General features: G+C 41.4%; 1 protein-coding gene across 3 annotated transcripts in view; it reads right to left on the bottom strand.

Annotated features, from left to right (window-relative positions):
* The window catches only part of arhgap12b (Rho GTPase activating protein 12b), a 192,280-nt gene that overhangs the window by 45,919 nt on the left and 130,453 nt on the right, over positions 1 to 15,908 (bottom strand). For all 3 annotated transcript variants that reach the window (XM_034172335.1, XM_034172351.1, XM_034172343.1), the window contains 5 exons: positions 9,231 to 9,371; positions 9,064 to 9,144; positions 5,024 to 5,146; positions 3,015 to 3,089; positions 2,664 to 2,725 (listed from right to left, as the gene is read on the bottom strand). In XM_034172335.1, coding sequence (XP_034028226.1) covers positions 2,664 to 2,725; positions 3,015 to 3,089; positions 5,024 to 5,146; positions 9,064 to 9,144; positions 9,231 to 9,371 — 482 coding nt within the window. The remainder of the gene's footprint in view (positions 1 to 2,663; positions 2,726 to 3,014; positions 3,090 to 5,023; positions 5,147 to 9,063; positions 9,145 to 9,230; positions 9,372 to 15,908) is intronic.

The following is a 15,908-nucleotide window of genomic DNA, read 5'->3' as shown; positions in this document are numbered from 1 at the left end:
AGACATTTCTTCAACATTGCGTTGAGGCCAATAGTCGAACCTTTGATTGAAGAGGAACAATGCGGGTTCCGTCCTGGTCGTAGAAGAACCAACCAGCTCTTTATTCTCATAAGGATCCTGGAGGGTGCCTGGTAGCATGCTCATCCAGTCTCCATGTGTTTTGTGGACTCGGAGAAGGTGTAGAAGGGTCCCTTCTCAGGGCCATGCAATCTCTGTACTCACAAAGTGAGAGCGGTGTTCGAGTGCTCGGCAGTAAGTCAGACTTGTTTCTGGTGGAGGTTGGGCTCCACCAGGGCTGCGCCTTGTCACCAATCCTGTTTGTGATATTTATGGACAGGATATCGAGGCATAGTTGGGGGGAGGAGGGTTTCCGGTTTAGTGGGCTCAGGGTCTCATCACTGCTTTTTGCAGATGATGTGGTCCTGTGGGCTTCATCGGCTGATGACCTCCAACACTCACTGGACTGGTTCGCAGCCAAGTGTGAAGCAGCTGGGATGAGGATCAGCACTTCTAAATCTGAGGCCATGGTTCTCAGCAGGAAATCGATGGATTGCCTACTCCGGGTAGGGAATACGGCCTTGCCCCAAGTGTAGGAGTTCAAATACCTCGGGGTCTTGTTCACAAGTGAGGGGACAATGGAACGTGAGATTGGCCGGAGAATTGGTGCAGTAGGGGCAGTGTTGCATTTGCTCTACCGTGCTGTTGTGACGAAAAGGGAGCTGAGCCAAAAGGCGAAGCTCTCGATCTACTGGTCAACCTTCGTTCCTACTCTCACCTATGGTCACGAGGGTCAGGTCATGACCAAAAGAACTAGATCACTGGTACAAGTGGCCGAAATGGGCTTCCTCAGGAGGGTGGCTGGTGTCTCCCTTAGAGATAGGGTGAGAAGTTCGGTCATCCGTGGGGAGCTTGGAGTAAAGTCGCTGCTCCTTCGCATTGAAAGGAGCCAGCTGAGGTGGTTCGGGCATCTGCTAAGGATGCCTCCTGGGCGCCTCCCTAGGCAGCTGTTCCAGGCACGTCCATCTAGGAGGAGGTGGAGAGTTTAGATCTCCACACTGGCCCGGGAATGCTTTGGGATCCCCCAGTCAGAGGTGGTCAATGTGGCATGCGAAAGGGAAGTCTGGGGTCCCCTACTGGAGCTGTTGGCCCCGCACCCGAACCCAGAAAAGCGGTTGAAGATGAGTGAGTGAGTGAGGAATGCATTAAACAAACTTTGCTGTCCTCATGGGTAGAAACATGCACACCAATTTTCAGCTTCATTGGTCCAGCAGTTTCGAAGAAGAAGATGTTTACACACAACAATGCCGACGGACAAGCGACCCACAGTATAAGCCCATCGTACCTTCAGTCCAGGTGAACTAAAAATGGCAGGACAGATTTTCACCAAATGAAGTGGGCATATTACTTGGGTTAGTGTTGCCAGATGATTTACTTTTGGACCAGATTGGTCCTAGGTCAAGATAAGGTCAAGCCACAACAGCCCATTTACATATCTCTGCTAGCAACGTGGCTAGAGATTTGATCAAAGTTGATATTGATCAAATATTTGTAATCGACTGCTGTAAGTCACTCATGATGACGTGATAAAGAAGTCATAATATTAAGTCCGGCAGTAAAACAAAATACCTTTCTCAAAATATCTCTGCAACCAATGTAGTTAGAGATGATTTATAGCTCATATTGATCAGCAAATAGTTCACCATTTTTTTGTACAAATGAAGTTATAATAAAGTAATTACAAAAGCCATGTCGGCAGTCAGTAGCAGGACAATCTGGATGTTTCCTGTTTTCAGTGAGAAGCTCACAGGAAAATTACATCATCTGTGGTAAATGGATGATTTACCTTTAATGAGGAGAAACATGGGCAGCAAGAAACTGATTAAATGCAGAGATTCACCTGCTTTTAAACAAGAAGAGACTTTTTAATTTGCTATCAGAGCCAGAGTTTCTTGCTTTAATATAACACTATGCAAAACATTTCAGTGAAGTAATTTATTATATTGACCGTATGGTTATTGAAAAATAACTGCGCCTCATGTCGTCACCTCCTGTGGTCTGCTGCTGCAGATGGAATTCTGCTGTGAAGGTTTTTCTGCTGCCGAACTAAGAAAGCAGCTTAACATCAGCTGGACACCCACTAGCAAGCTAAGAACAAGGACAGGACAAAACAAACAGACAACCATGTGGAAAGTCCTCTGTCAGATGTCCACCCAAAGTTTTCAGCAAGTGCAAATCTTTCTGAGAAAAAGATTTGTACAGGCCAAAAACAGACACAAACAGGTGAAGTTATTTGTAATTTATTTATTTATTTTTTTACTTGTGAAGAAATCTGACATTTTATTGAAATGGACTGTCTAGCAAATGTAATATTTTGCCGTGACTGTGCATGCACCCACCCCTTCTTCAGGCAGAATTTCACGCAGAATGCCCAGGGCGCTTCAATGTGTGAATACACTATTTGCCAGGAAAAAGTAAATGATGTTTGATACCTTCTATTGAAAGCCCTGGAGTATTATCATTATAACTGTTTAGATACATTTTCAGTTAATTTCGCAGCTCTATGTTCAAAAGTATAGTAATATTATAGTACAGTGGTGGCTCTAATCTGCTCTCTTACACTGAGTGACTGGCTTTCAGAGAACAATTTGAAGCACATAATGTACCTGACTTTCTTGCCATTCTCTGTGATTTTAGTGACATTGAGAACTCCACATTTCTCTGAAGGCTGAGAAAGAAGACAACAGTGGTTAAAAACCTGTGAGAAAACAAATACACACCAACTAACTTGAAAGGCACAGGTATTACGATGGAGGCTGTCAGTTCTCAAACTGGCTGCAATTATACCAGCAGAAACAAATTTGTAACATGCTTAAATTTAGTATTTAAGTGCAGAAAAAATATGAAAGAAAAAAAATGCATTCCCAGATGAAGTGTTTTGAATAAAGTGTGAAAGAAGTTTTCATGTTTAGAGAAAAATGCAAGTGAAAGCAGAGTGATGATGCTTGGATACTAACGGTTGAGGAGTGCTTAGGAGATGAGGGGCAGGAGTCAGAGTCTGGTGAGCTCTGCTTGGGAGCCGGAGCACACTCCTACCAACAAGAAGCACAAGGTCAACACGATGAGACAGCCTGGTTCATGACACGGATGAAAAGGATCAAGAAAGTGAAGGGACTCAACAGTGTGCAGAATGCTCAATTCACGAAAGTGGTTAAAATGACAAAAAAAAAAAAAAAAAATATAGAAAGAAAATATAATATGGGCTTGTTTTATAAATGTGCACAGCAGAAACTTAGGACAAGTGTTATTTTAGTGAGTGCCATTTAAAGTGCTCATGTTTGTCAGTGTACCACAGATATAAGTCATGACAACAGGCAGAAATCTGAGTGAATCACATGACCTGACAGATTGCCACCATTACACTACAATTTAACAATACATTGACTGGAAAGAGAGTTGTGTAAAATGTAAATAAAAACAGAATACAATGATTTGCAAATCCTATTCAACCTATACTGAATTGAATACACCACAAAGACAACATATTTAATGTTCAAACTGATAAACTTCATTGTTTTTGTGCAAATATTTGCTCATTTTGAAATGGATGCCTGCAACACGTTTCAAAAAAGACATTGGGACATTGGTATGTTTACCACTGTGTTACATCACCTTTCCTTTGAACAACACTTAAGTGTTTGGGAACAGTGGACACTCATGACTGGGTATAAAAGGAGCATCCCAAAAGTCTCAGCCGTTCACAAGCAAAGATGGGGCGAGGGATCATCACTTTCTACACGTAAGCGGCAAGGCCGAAAACCAACAATGAATGCCCGTGAACTACGATCCCTCAGGTGCACTGCATGTAAAACCGACATCATGTGTAAAGGTTCTTACCGCGTGGGCTCAGGAACACTTCAGAAAACCATTGTCAGTTAACATAGTTCGTCGCTACAAATGCAAGTTAAAACTCTACCATGCAAAGCGAAAGCCATACATCAACAACATCCAGAAACGCTGCTGCCTTCTCTGGGCCTGAGCTCATTTGAACTGGACAGACGCAAAGTGGAAAAGTGTGCTGTGGACTGATGAGTCCAGATTTCAAATTGTTTTTGGAAATCATGGACGTCATGTCATCTGGACAAAAGAGGAAAAAGACCATCCAGATTGTTACCAATGCAAAGTTCAAAAGCCAGCATCTGTGATGGTATGGGGGTGTGTTAGTGCCCATGTCATGGGCAACTTACACATCTGTAATGGCACCATCAATGCTGAAAGGTACAACCAGGTTTTGGAGCAACACATGCTGCCATCCAAGCAACGTCTTTTTCAGGTTCGTCCCTGCTTATTTCAGCAAGATAATGTCAAGCCACATTCTGCACGTGTTACAACAGCGTGGCTTCGTAGTAAAAGAGTGCAGATACTTGACTGGCCCACCTGCAGTCCAGACCTGTCGCCCACTGAAAATGTGTGGCACATTATGAAGCACAAAATACGACAACAGAGACCCCAGACTGTTGAACAACTGAAATCATACATCAAGCAAGAATGGGAAAGAATTCCACCTACAAAGCTTCAATAATTAGTGTCCTCAGTTCCCAAACGCTTATTGAGTGTTATTAGAAGGAAAGGTGATGTAACACAGTGGTAAACATACCACTGTCCCAAATTCATTGGAATTGGGGTTGTATATTTACTGAGAAAAATGGTGATGTGTTCAATACTTATTTTCCCCACTGCATAAATGCAGGAAGGCATCTCTAGACTGCCCTGGGGTGTGTTCCTGTGATGGAGAATACAACAGATAAAGTAGGCTGCATTTTGTTGACATCTGATTAAATGTCCTGCCCAGTTGAAGATCATTCTCACCAAAAATCATACAAGGAATGAAATTTAAGTGCCTCCCAATCTTAAAATATGTGTCTAGGAATGTAGTGGAGGTGTGAACAGCAGTTAACAGACACATTGCATGTGAAGAATCAACCTAAAACAGCAACCGTTTCCCTGTGTCTTCATATTGTCCTACCTTGTCGTTGAGATCTAAAACAAAGGTGCTGTGTCGCCACTTGGTTAGGACAATGGGATCCTGCTGCTTCCTCTCCAGACTGTGACTCTTGGGAAGCTCACTGGACTGACAGGAGATATTGTACTACAGAGAAACACAACAGACAGCAGCTGAATAAAAGCTGATGGAACTCAGTTACAACAAAAAAGACCCCCCCCCCCAAAAAACCCCCCCAACAAACTCATATCTTATTTCAATCAATCAAAACTTTTTTTTATAAACAACCCTACCACTGTACTTTTAGCTATTTATAAACCTATAATCTTTGGTTAGACACTGCAAAAAGCCAAGATTTTTAACTAACCATCCAATTAGCTATTTTGTCATTCTCGTACCTCTCCTTTTGCTGGCCACAGCACCACTGGACAGTGAAATCTCTTACAGCCCAGCCATGGTAGTCAGTAAGATCCACTGAATGCTGCACTCCATTTGTTCTGAGAATGGCTTCATCTATTCTGATCGGCTCTAAAGCCAAGAGATTAGGGGGTAAACAGCCACTAATCACACCATCACCCAAAAGTGGAACACATGGCTGCATGATGAGCCACTGGGACATTCATCTACTTAGAACAACAGGGCAAGTCTTAAGACATCGTGAGAAGCAACAAGAGTGGGGCACCATGTTCGTTCAGGTGTGTATGTGTGTTTTTGTTGTTTTTACTCATTTGAAACAGTTCCATTTCAAGGACAGAATGGCTTAAACTGATTTCTTCCACTTCACAAGTGGTTTACTCATTACCTAGTTGATAAACTAATAATACATTGGGTTTAAACAGGTTAAATATGAGATAAAATGTTTTGCCTGGTTATTAAAAATCAACTGACGACATACTACTCAAAAAAGTAAAGGAACACTTTGAAAACATATCAGATCTCAATGGGAAAAAAAATCATGCCTGATATCTTTCTTGATATGGACTGGATAATGTGTTAGGAACAAAAAGATGCTATCCATCGTTTGATGGAAAACTGTCAAGCTACAGAGGGCTGAATTCGAAGACACCACGAAAATCAAAGCGAAAAAAATGCTGCGGCAGGCTTGTCCATTTTGCCAAAATTTTATTCCAGCAACTCAAATGGTCCTCAGTAGTTTGTATGGCTCCCATGTGCTTGTAAGCATGCCAACATCAGAGCATGCTCTTAATGAAACAACAGATGGTGTCCTGGGGGATCTCCTCTCAGATCTCAACCAGGGCATTACTTGGCTTGTGGACAGTCTGAGGTGCAACCTAATGGCGTCGGATGGACCGAAACATCATGTCCCAGAGTTGTTCTATTGGATTTAGGTCAGGCAACTGTGGGGGCCAGTCAATGTATCATCCTCCATAAACTGCTTGCATACTTCGCCACATGAGGTCGGGCATTGTCCTGCACCAGGGGGAACCCAGGAACCACTGCACCAGTGCAGGGTCTGACAATGTGTCCAAAGATTTCATCCAAATACCTAATAGCAGTCAGGGTGCCATTGTCTAGCCTGTAGAGGTCTGTGCATCCTTCCAGGGATATGTCTCCCCAGACCATCACTGACCTTCCAAGTATTTAAAGTGCGTATCACTAGTAAATAAAATATCAAATGAGCTGACTATTCTAAATAAATAAAGAATTATGAAAATATTGATGTATTTCATTTTATTTTTGGTGCCATATGTCCTGAGGAATTAAAGGATATGTTGCACCGAAATCATAACAATTTAGATTTAGGCTGTTAGTGACCATCCGATGATCCACCGGGATTACTTTGTGCACTTCCGTGATCGGTTTCAAAGTATACGGCATTCACAACAAACAGCTACGAAGACGTCTGAAAACAAAGTACTTGTGAGTACTCGGGTGTTTCCGACAAGTGATGTAGTTATTAGAAGCGTCACAGCATGCGCTTCAATGGAATGTAGCTGTTAATGTTAACAACTGAGGCACAGATTAATTCCAAAGTTTAGATAAGTGTGATGACGTGTTATGATGACTTGTTTTTAAGTGAAAACTGTTCATTTTGATGCAGTCATGGTAAAAGCTGCAGCTCTGAGAAGATGCAGTGCACCTGCAGCCACGAGTCATAAATGCAGCCTGTCAATAAAAATCTCTGCTCCAGGTTCAGCTTTGAGCACCATTAATTATGTGTTGTTATAAATAAAATCTATATTTAAAAAAAAAAAATCTGCTGCTGGGAAAAAACATTGTGGAGACATTCATGTTCACAGTGGCAGGAGCTGCTGCCCATCTCATCAACTGCACAGCGCAGCGAGCGCGCACACACACACACACACACACACACACACACACACACACACACACACACACACACACACACACACACACACACACACACACACACACAAGTAAAAAAAGAAAGAAAGAAAATAAAAGCTTGCCACAAAACACAAAAGGGGTAAAATCCTGAACATGCAAGACTCACTCAGAGGTAGATTTATTTCCAAATGTAAACTCCACATTTTCACACACACGCGCGTGATCGTCGACTGCTGCACTGCCTTTAGTTCTGTCATGATTGTGGCACATAAACTTCACCAACTCCTGGAAATAATGTATTCTGACTTTTTCCAATGTAACAAATCCATCTCCGTGTCAGGCAGTCTGGTGAAAACTATGTCCACAGCTTCAGTAAACCAGCATCCACACAAACAGCTTGTCACCACAAAAATCCGACACCCTGAAAAAGTTAAGAGTTTCAGGGTGAAGTGTGTCATCTCCAAGTCTGTAATCCTCTGTAAATCTGAGCCATCACTTATAAACGAAAGCTCAGAAGCTTCATTTTGGACGGAGCAGGTTCGTTTCCTTCTGTCTGTCAGTCATGAGGACGTTTCTGCTCATTCTAAAATGTACATCACACGCCGAAAAATGCAGAGGATTGTTGAGTGAGATGTTTTCCGGAAATGCACCTGCTAACACTCAGAGTGAGAGGAGTAAAATACATCAGCGATCACTAATTATGAGCACGTGTGCGGAGAGACTTACCAGCATGAGTACTTTTATGTTGTCTTGCTAACTGGGACATTAAAAAACATGTGACTTGTCCTTGTTAAGTGATAAACAGGAAAATTAGCAAGATTTAACCTGCCTCTAATAAACTCTCAGAAACTTTAAGCTGTGAGGAATATGAATTGTGATGACATCATCTCAGGTTATGCCCTTTAAATGAATGGGGGGAAAACATAATTTTTTACAGTGTGAAATTGGTGTTTTGTTTGTTTGTTTGTTTTTTGTGGACTTTGACGGTTAACATGGCAAAAATGTTTAAAATGTGTATTTTGCAAGGATGTAGTTTGATTAGTGTTGCTAATTAGGTGGACAGATTTTCGAAGGATAATATTTTGAGGAGGAAAGTGAAGTGTTTTTGTTTTATAGTGCATCTCATACAAACAGCACAAATGAAGCCCAGCACAGTGTGAGAACGGACTTCAAAACATGATGGATCTACTTGTAATCATGGATTTTATCCTTTCCTTTCATGTAGCCAGGAGAAAATTCATTTTTCATTACGGGAGATGTGTACAAAACATTTCTGTTTCTCACTCAAAAATGTTATTAATGGGAAACTTGTACAACGAGTAAAACACCATGATTGGTTGTGATGGACCCTCCTAAAACACACCTGTTCACCATTTCAACTTATTCAGTGTCAAAGTCCACAAAAAACACACATTTCGAGCTGTGAAAAATTCCAGCTTTGTCTTTCATTTCAGGGAATCGGCCTGAGAGGGTGGTCCATCACAAGATATCACGGAAGTGCACATCTGTCACAGGCAAACAATTAGTGAGTGTATATCAGCAGCATACAAAATCAAGCTAAGTTCCTCATGTTTATGACTTGATTTCTCAGGGCATATGGTACCAAAAATAAAACACAATATATCAATATTTTCAGAATTCTTCATTTATTTAGAATAGCCAGCTCATCTGACATTTCATTTACCAGAGATACACACTTTAAACAAGGCCAAAGCCCTTCACGGACAACTTTCCTATTTGGAAAGTGATTTTACCTTGGGTAGTTCCCATTCTGACCTAGATCCATCAGCGTTGTAGTAGTAGGGTCGACCCTGCTCATCCACATGCTTTATCCACTGCAAACACAAACAGTGGTCATCGTGAAGTGCAAACATCTCTCAAGTGATGAGAGAGTACATTCAACATTAATAACACAGTGCACCTTCTCTTGCGTGTATTCAGATATGTACAAGGTTTGTCCATGCTCATCCAGCTCCTCAGACCATCCTCTAGGAGGTGACCCATAATGGCTCTCAGACTGGCTCAAAAGAGTGTTGTGCCAATTTTCCTCTGGTGACAGAGGCTGCAGAGGGCAGACACAAGGACAAAAGACACAAAGGGTATCAGCACAGGACCTCAAACAACAATTATGCTCACTAAATATTAGAACTGCATTTATTGATTGTCATTATCAAAAATACACACACAACACACATATATATCTATATTATAATAGCGTGTACGTTCGTGAGTGCACGTGTATGGCTTCAATCAAACAAAAACTGGGGAGAGCTAACATTTGCGGTATGGAATACGTATGTATTTTGGGTCAAGGATGAATGCTGCGAAAACAGAAAGTGAATAGGACAAATATATTTGGAAAAATAGCAATTTTCTTTAATAAGTAAACAATGGATGTTATGCTGCAATGCACCATGGGAGTTTGGGTTATGAGGTTTTAAATGTTATTGCGATTCATGTTAGTTTAACAGTGTTGTTAGTGTTATTGATTTATTGTGTTTTTGTTTTTAATTAGTTTATTCGGTTTAGTTAACTATTATGTTGCTCTTACCATGAGTGAGATAAGTCTCATGTTGGTACCATGAGAGAAAACTGTAGTGGTTTTAACCCTCTGGAGTCTCTACTTTTTTGGGGGCGTTTTGACTACTTTTGGTTTTACCTTCATAATTTACCTTAAAAACGGTTTACCTGATCTTGTTTGGTGTCATTTTTTCAGCACAACCTCACCTGTGTGACTTTACAGTTTTTCTTTCATTCTGACATACTGTATTAAAACAGTGACCCAATATTCACCCCAAAACATAAAATTCAAATCAGAAAAAAAGTTAGTTTTTTGACTGTGAAAACCAGAAATATTTTAATGAAACCATTTTCATAACTTAGAATGTAAATATAAATTGTAACAATGTAGCAGAAAAAAAGTTATATACACATTCACATTAAAATGCAGAAAATTGTTCAGGTCTTTTTTTGTGGCTATTTACATGCAATAAGATGCTATACAAATTCTATTTGTGCCACTCAGAAAAACAATTCCTGAGTAGTGCACATCAGAAGCTCCAAAAATTTGTACAGGTATTCCATCTCAATATCCATGTGTATTTTTTCACATTCTTGTTTTTGTAGCATCTTTTCTTGATATTGGTACAGACTGTCCTGGCTGTGTTACTGGCCAAAAAAAAAAAAGAAAACAGAAAAAGGTGTTTTGGATTTGGAGGAGGGGGGGTCTCTACCTGAAGCCTGAGCCTGCTGACTGCTGGGTCAGTGTGTGTCTCCACCTTGTTCTGTGTTCCAGGGCTCGGCGCTGGAGCACAAGCACGAGTCCTGGGGGAGGTGGAACGAGAAGTGTGTGCTCTGATTCACTGTGCAAATCTGTGTGCACAGATTGGTGAATCCACCTGCTCTGGTTCGTCCAGACCACAACAATAAAGTCCACTTCATCATCAGACTGATCATGCTCTGGTTCAGACTCTGATGACGCGCTCCGATCGTCTTCATGCAGTTCAAAAAATAGAGAGACTTGACGCACTGTTCCAGATGCCTAATTATATTTATGCACTGAATAAATTTTAAAAAACTAGACCACACATTAACCACACACGCCACAACTTCCCTTCGCTCAGCAATCAAATTACGTGGACTGGGGATTATTATTTATTTGGTAATATATTTTACAAAAGCAATAAAGAAAAATCTGTGCTTTTTTTTTTTTTTTTTTACTTGTTTGCTGTCACAGACAGAGAGACACGGAAGAAAAGTCCTGTTTACAAAACGCGCGCGCGCACACACACACACACACACACACCCCCATTAATCCCACGTGGATTTGGTGAATGTGATTGGTTAGTTTGTGAGTTTTCCACTAATGGTAACACTCCTTTCTCCTGCTGCAGTTGAGGGAGTCCTGTTTCATTCCAATCCTCTTGCTGCTGCAGCTGACTGCTGGAAATGAGTCGTTTCTGCTGCCGCTATCTGTAAAACGCGCAGCAAATATAAGAATATCATCCCCCCAAAAAAACCCGCGTAAATTATTAATCATGATTCAAGTTATACTTGGCCTATTAACAAAATTTTAAAAGTGGTGTGGAGGGTGAAGTCTCCACTTTCAACATGCATTCAAACAAACTCTCAGAGTGGAGCAGATTTTGTGCTACATCCACTTAATTAGGTCACGTGACTTTTGACGTGAGGGTGCACCATTCGACTCCAGTTGGTTAATGTTTTCCAACACCATTTCTCCTTGTCACATTGAAAGCACTTGCTTACAGCAGCTGTGCATGTGTGCATCTTTGATCACAGACAAACTGTGGACAGCTGACATTTGCCATTTGGTATGCCTATGTATTTTGGGTCAAGGATGAACACTGTAAATATGTTAAAAGTACATGGATGTCATAAGAAACTGAAAACACTCATTTCCATTGTGGGCCATTTAAAAATCAAAATACAAAATAGAAGTAATAATAAAATAAAATAATACTGATGATAATAATAATAATAATAATAATAAGAAGAAGAAGAAGAAGAATGTGTATATGATAACAACAACAACCTAAACAATTTGTAAATATATTAAGACAGTAAATTAACATTAAAAATACATAAGTAACAGGAAATAAAAGGGCCGAGTTCCTCTTCTAAAAATTGTTGAGGTCTAACGTTCTAAAAACAATCTGGACTCACACACCATAACAAGTCATTATATAAGCTTTTCTTAATTTATTACCGTGTTTGAAAAATGTCAGCTACTTATTTTATAAACACTACCCAATCTAGAGCCCGTGGATCCCCATGGGCAATGCACAAGTACATATGAGGTCTGTTAGAAAAGTATCCGACCTTTTAATTTTTTGCAAAAACCTGATGGATTTGAATCACGTGTGCTTGCATGAGCCAACCTTGAACCTTCATGCGCATGCGTGAATTTTTTCACACCTGTCAGTTGCGTCATTTGCTTGTAAGCAGCATTTGTGTGAGGTCGTGTGTAGTGCTCTCTGCAGTTTTTCATTGCAAGGAAAATGACGGAATGACTGGAGCAGCGCTACTGCATCAAATTTGCCAGAAAACTGGGCGACAGCCAGGTGGAAACAATTCAGATTATTCAGACGGCTTTCGGTGACGATCCTCTGGGCATCACACAGATTAAGGAGCGGTACAACTGGTTTAAAGATGACCACACAATGGTGGAGAGCGCGCCGTGCTCCAGGCGGCCATCAGCATGCTGAATGACCAGACCATTTCCAAAGTGAACGCTGTGGTGATGTGGGACCGTCGTGTGACTATCCGAGAAATTGTGGAAGAGGTGGACATCAGCACTTTTTTGGCACATTCCACTGTGACAGAAGATTTGACCATGAAAAGAGTTGCAGCGAAATTCATCGGCACAAAGCTGATGGCGCAGCAAAAGCGCCTCCATGTTGAAGTCTCACAGGACATGCTGTAACATGCCCAGCTCTTCCACAATTTCTCAGTCACATGACTGAAAAGCCACCGAAAGCCGTCTGAATCATCCGAATGGTGGAAGAGTGGGCATCATTTTTGGAGTCACAGCATGTCCTGTGAGACTTCAACACGGAGGCGCTTTTGCTCCATCAGCAGCTTCGTGCCGAAGCCATCGGCATGAATTTCGCTGCAACTCTTTTCATGGCAAATCTCTGTCACAGTGGAATGTGCTGAAAAGTGCTGATGTCCACCTCTTCCGCAATTTCTCGGAGAGTCCACACGACGGTCCCACATCACCACAGCGTTCACTTTGGAATGATCTGGTCATTTCAGCATGTTGATGGCCGCCCGGAGCGTGGCGCGCTCTCCACCGTTGTGCGGCCGTCTTTAAACCGGTTGTACTGCTCCTTAATCTGTGTGATGCCCAGAGGATCGTCACCAAAAGCCATCTGAATAATCCGAATGGTTTCCACCTGGCTGTCGCCCAGTTTCTGGCAAAATCTGATGCAGTCGCGCTGCTCCAGTCATTCCGCCATTTTCCTTGCAAAGAAAAAAAACGACGAGAGACTACACCCATCCTCACACAAAGGCTGCTTACAAGCAAATGACGCAATCGACAGGCGTGAAAAAATTCACGCATGCGCACGAAGGTTCAAGGTTGGCTCATGCAAGCACACGTGATTCAAATCCATCAGGTTTTTGGAAAAAAATAAAAGGTTGGATACTTTCTAACAGACCTCGTATATAAAAATCTCCCTCTCACTCCTCCTGAGGAGGCTGGTATGTGTTCTTCAAGCTGAGGTCTTCTACCAGAGGCCTCGGAGTTTGATGGTTCTGCACAGAATCTTAGGTGTTCCTAGGACTGCACTGTTCTGGACAGAAACATTGCACATTGTGCCTAGAATCTGCTGGAGCCACTCTTACCAGTATGGGGGTTACAGCATCCTAATTGTCCGATTACCACTGGGACCACTTTGGACTGTTAAACTCTGCACCTCCTCCAGTTGCTCCTTCAGCCTTGGCAGTTCTTGATTTTCTCATGCTCCTCCTTTCCTGATGTTGTTGTCAGCTGGGGACTACCACATCAATCACAACTGCAGTTTTCTTTCTCTTGTCAACCACCACTATGTCTGGTTGGTTGGCTAGAAGCTGCTTCTCTGTCTGGAATTTGAAGTCCCACAGGACTTTAGCCCTGTTATTGTCAACCACATTCAGTGGTGTCTCCCATTGGGGACTTGGGGACTTCTAATCTGGAGTGCGGCACAGATGTTGTTCTCAGGGTACACTGTCCCAGCATGGATCTTGCATCCTGCTATTATGTGCTGGACTGTCTTTTTTTTGCACAGCCTGCAACTTGAAGCCTTTCGGCTGTGGTGGGCTCCTGCCTTTATGGATCTGGTGCTGCCATGATCAGAGCCTCTGTGCTGTCCTTTAAGATGACCTTTTCCATACATACATACATACAACCCCAATTCCAGTGAAGTTGAGACATTGCATAAAATGTAAATAAAAACAGAATACAATGATTTGCAAATCCTCTTCAACCTATACTGAATTAAATACACCACAAAGACAAGATATTTAATGTTCAAACTGATAAACTTGATTGTTTTTGTGCAAATATTTGCTCATTTTGAAATGGATGCCTGCAACACATTTCAAAAAAGCTGGGACAGTGGTATGTTTACCACTGTGCTACATCACCTTTCCTTCTAACAACACTCAATAAGTGAGTGTTGTTATTATCATCATCATTATTATTATTATTATTATTTTCATTATAAAAAAAATCATACATTGTGATTTCCGGATTTTCTTTTTTTTAGAATATGTCTTTCACAGTGGACATGCACCTAAGATGAACATTTCAGACCCCTCCATGATTTCTAAGTGGGAGAACTTGCAAAATCGCAGGGTGTTCAAATACTTATTTTCCTCACTGTACATCACAGATGCTGGCTTTTGAACTTTGTGCTGGTAACAATCTGTAGATGTAGTGACAAACTGTGTTAAGTGACATTTTAGTTTTTACAAATATTGATGGTGTTATTATTATTATTAGCAGTAGTAGGAGTGGTCTCTGCAAAAAAAAAAAAAAAAAAAAAACAAATCTTCAAAAGTGGACTCTTTCACTAGGGGTGTTTGAGGGTGTGGTGGGGGGCATTCAGTCCCATTTCCTTTTGGTTGAGCCACTGGCCTGCACAGTCTGAGCAGGAAGAATGTGTACTTCTGTGGAAAGCGCTACCTGATGGACAGGTAAGAAGGTTTTATCCATGTTTTTATCTTGTGCCATCCTCAGAAACACACTTTGTGTGCATTTGAATAAGAAAAAGGAAAATAAAGCAAAGCTGTTTAGTTCTTTTTATTATTATTACTATTTAAATTCACTGAAGTTGTGCTGCTGTTCTCTGTTTTTAGCTGCGGTTGGCTCTGTGCTGACACAGCCAGATATCGCGCACAGACTTTGAAAGAAAACAATGTGTAAATACGTTTCCAAACTCTCTGTGGGTGAGGTGCTCGTTTATTGCCAGTGCACTGTGAGACAAAGTGTGACGAGTGATCAGAGCTGCTGCACAAGTGGACAAACTGCTCACCACATCCAGCACTGATATATTGAAGACATGGGGTAGGGACTGCTGGTGGGCATACCAAACATCTTATACCAGTGCTTCAGTTAACACTGTGACGTGGTATAGACCCTGAGTAATAATTGTTCAATACTCTTCCTCAAGAAATGCAATCAACTATAGCACCACACGAGGGGGGTGTTAAACTGTGATAGAGATTTGCATCCATACAGAAAAACAACTATTTCCCATTTATGTAAAAGCCACTTTAAATATTCACACAACTGAAGTATAATCATAACCTCGGCCACAGCTTGTTGATTTCAGATATACTGCCAAAGTCAAATAGCTTGGAGTCACTTGGAGACTCTTATGTCATCTGAAACTCAGCTGACACTTCAGCTCAGAACAAACACACCAACTAAGTCTCTGAATCCTTTAATCCAGCATGTGATCACTCCTGCAGCGCTTTCCTCTACTTGAAACCTGAGTGGAAAAGTTGACACTGTTTCACTGTATGTGTCATAGTCAAACTGACTGGAGCTTGTGCTACATATGTGCGTGTGTGTATATATATATATATATATATA

The sequence above is a fragment of the Thalassophryne amazonica genome, chromosome 1 (assembly GCF_902500255.1).
Source record: "Thalassophryne amazonica chromosome 1, fThaAma1.1, whole genome shotgun sequence".
NCBI lineage: Eukaryota > Metazoa > Chordata > Actinopteri > Batrachoidiformes > Batrachoididae > Thalassophryne > Thalassophryne amazonica.
This window is presented reverse-complemented; position numbering and strand designations above follow the sequence as displayed.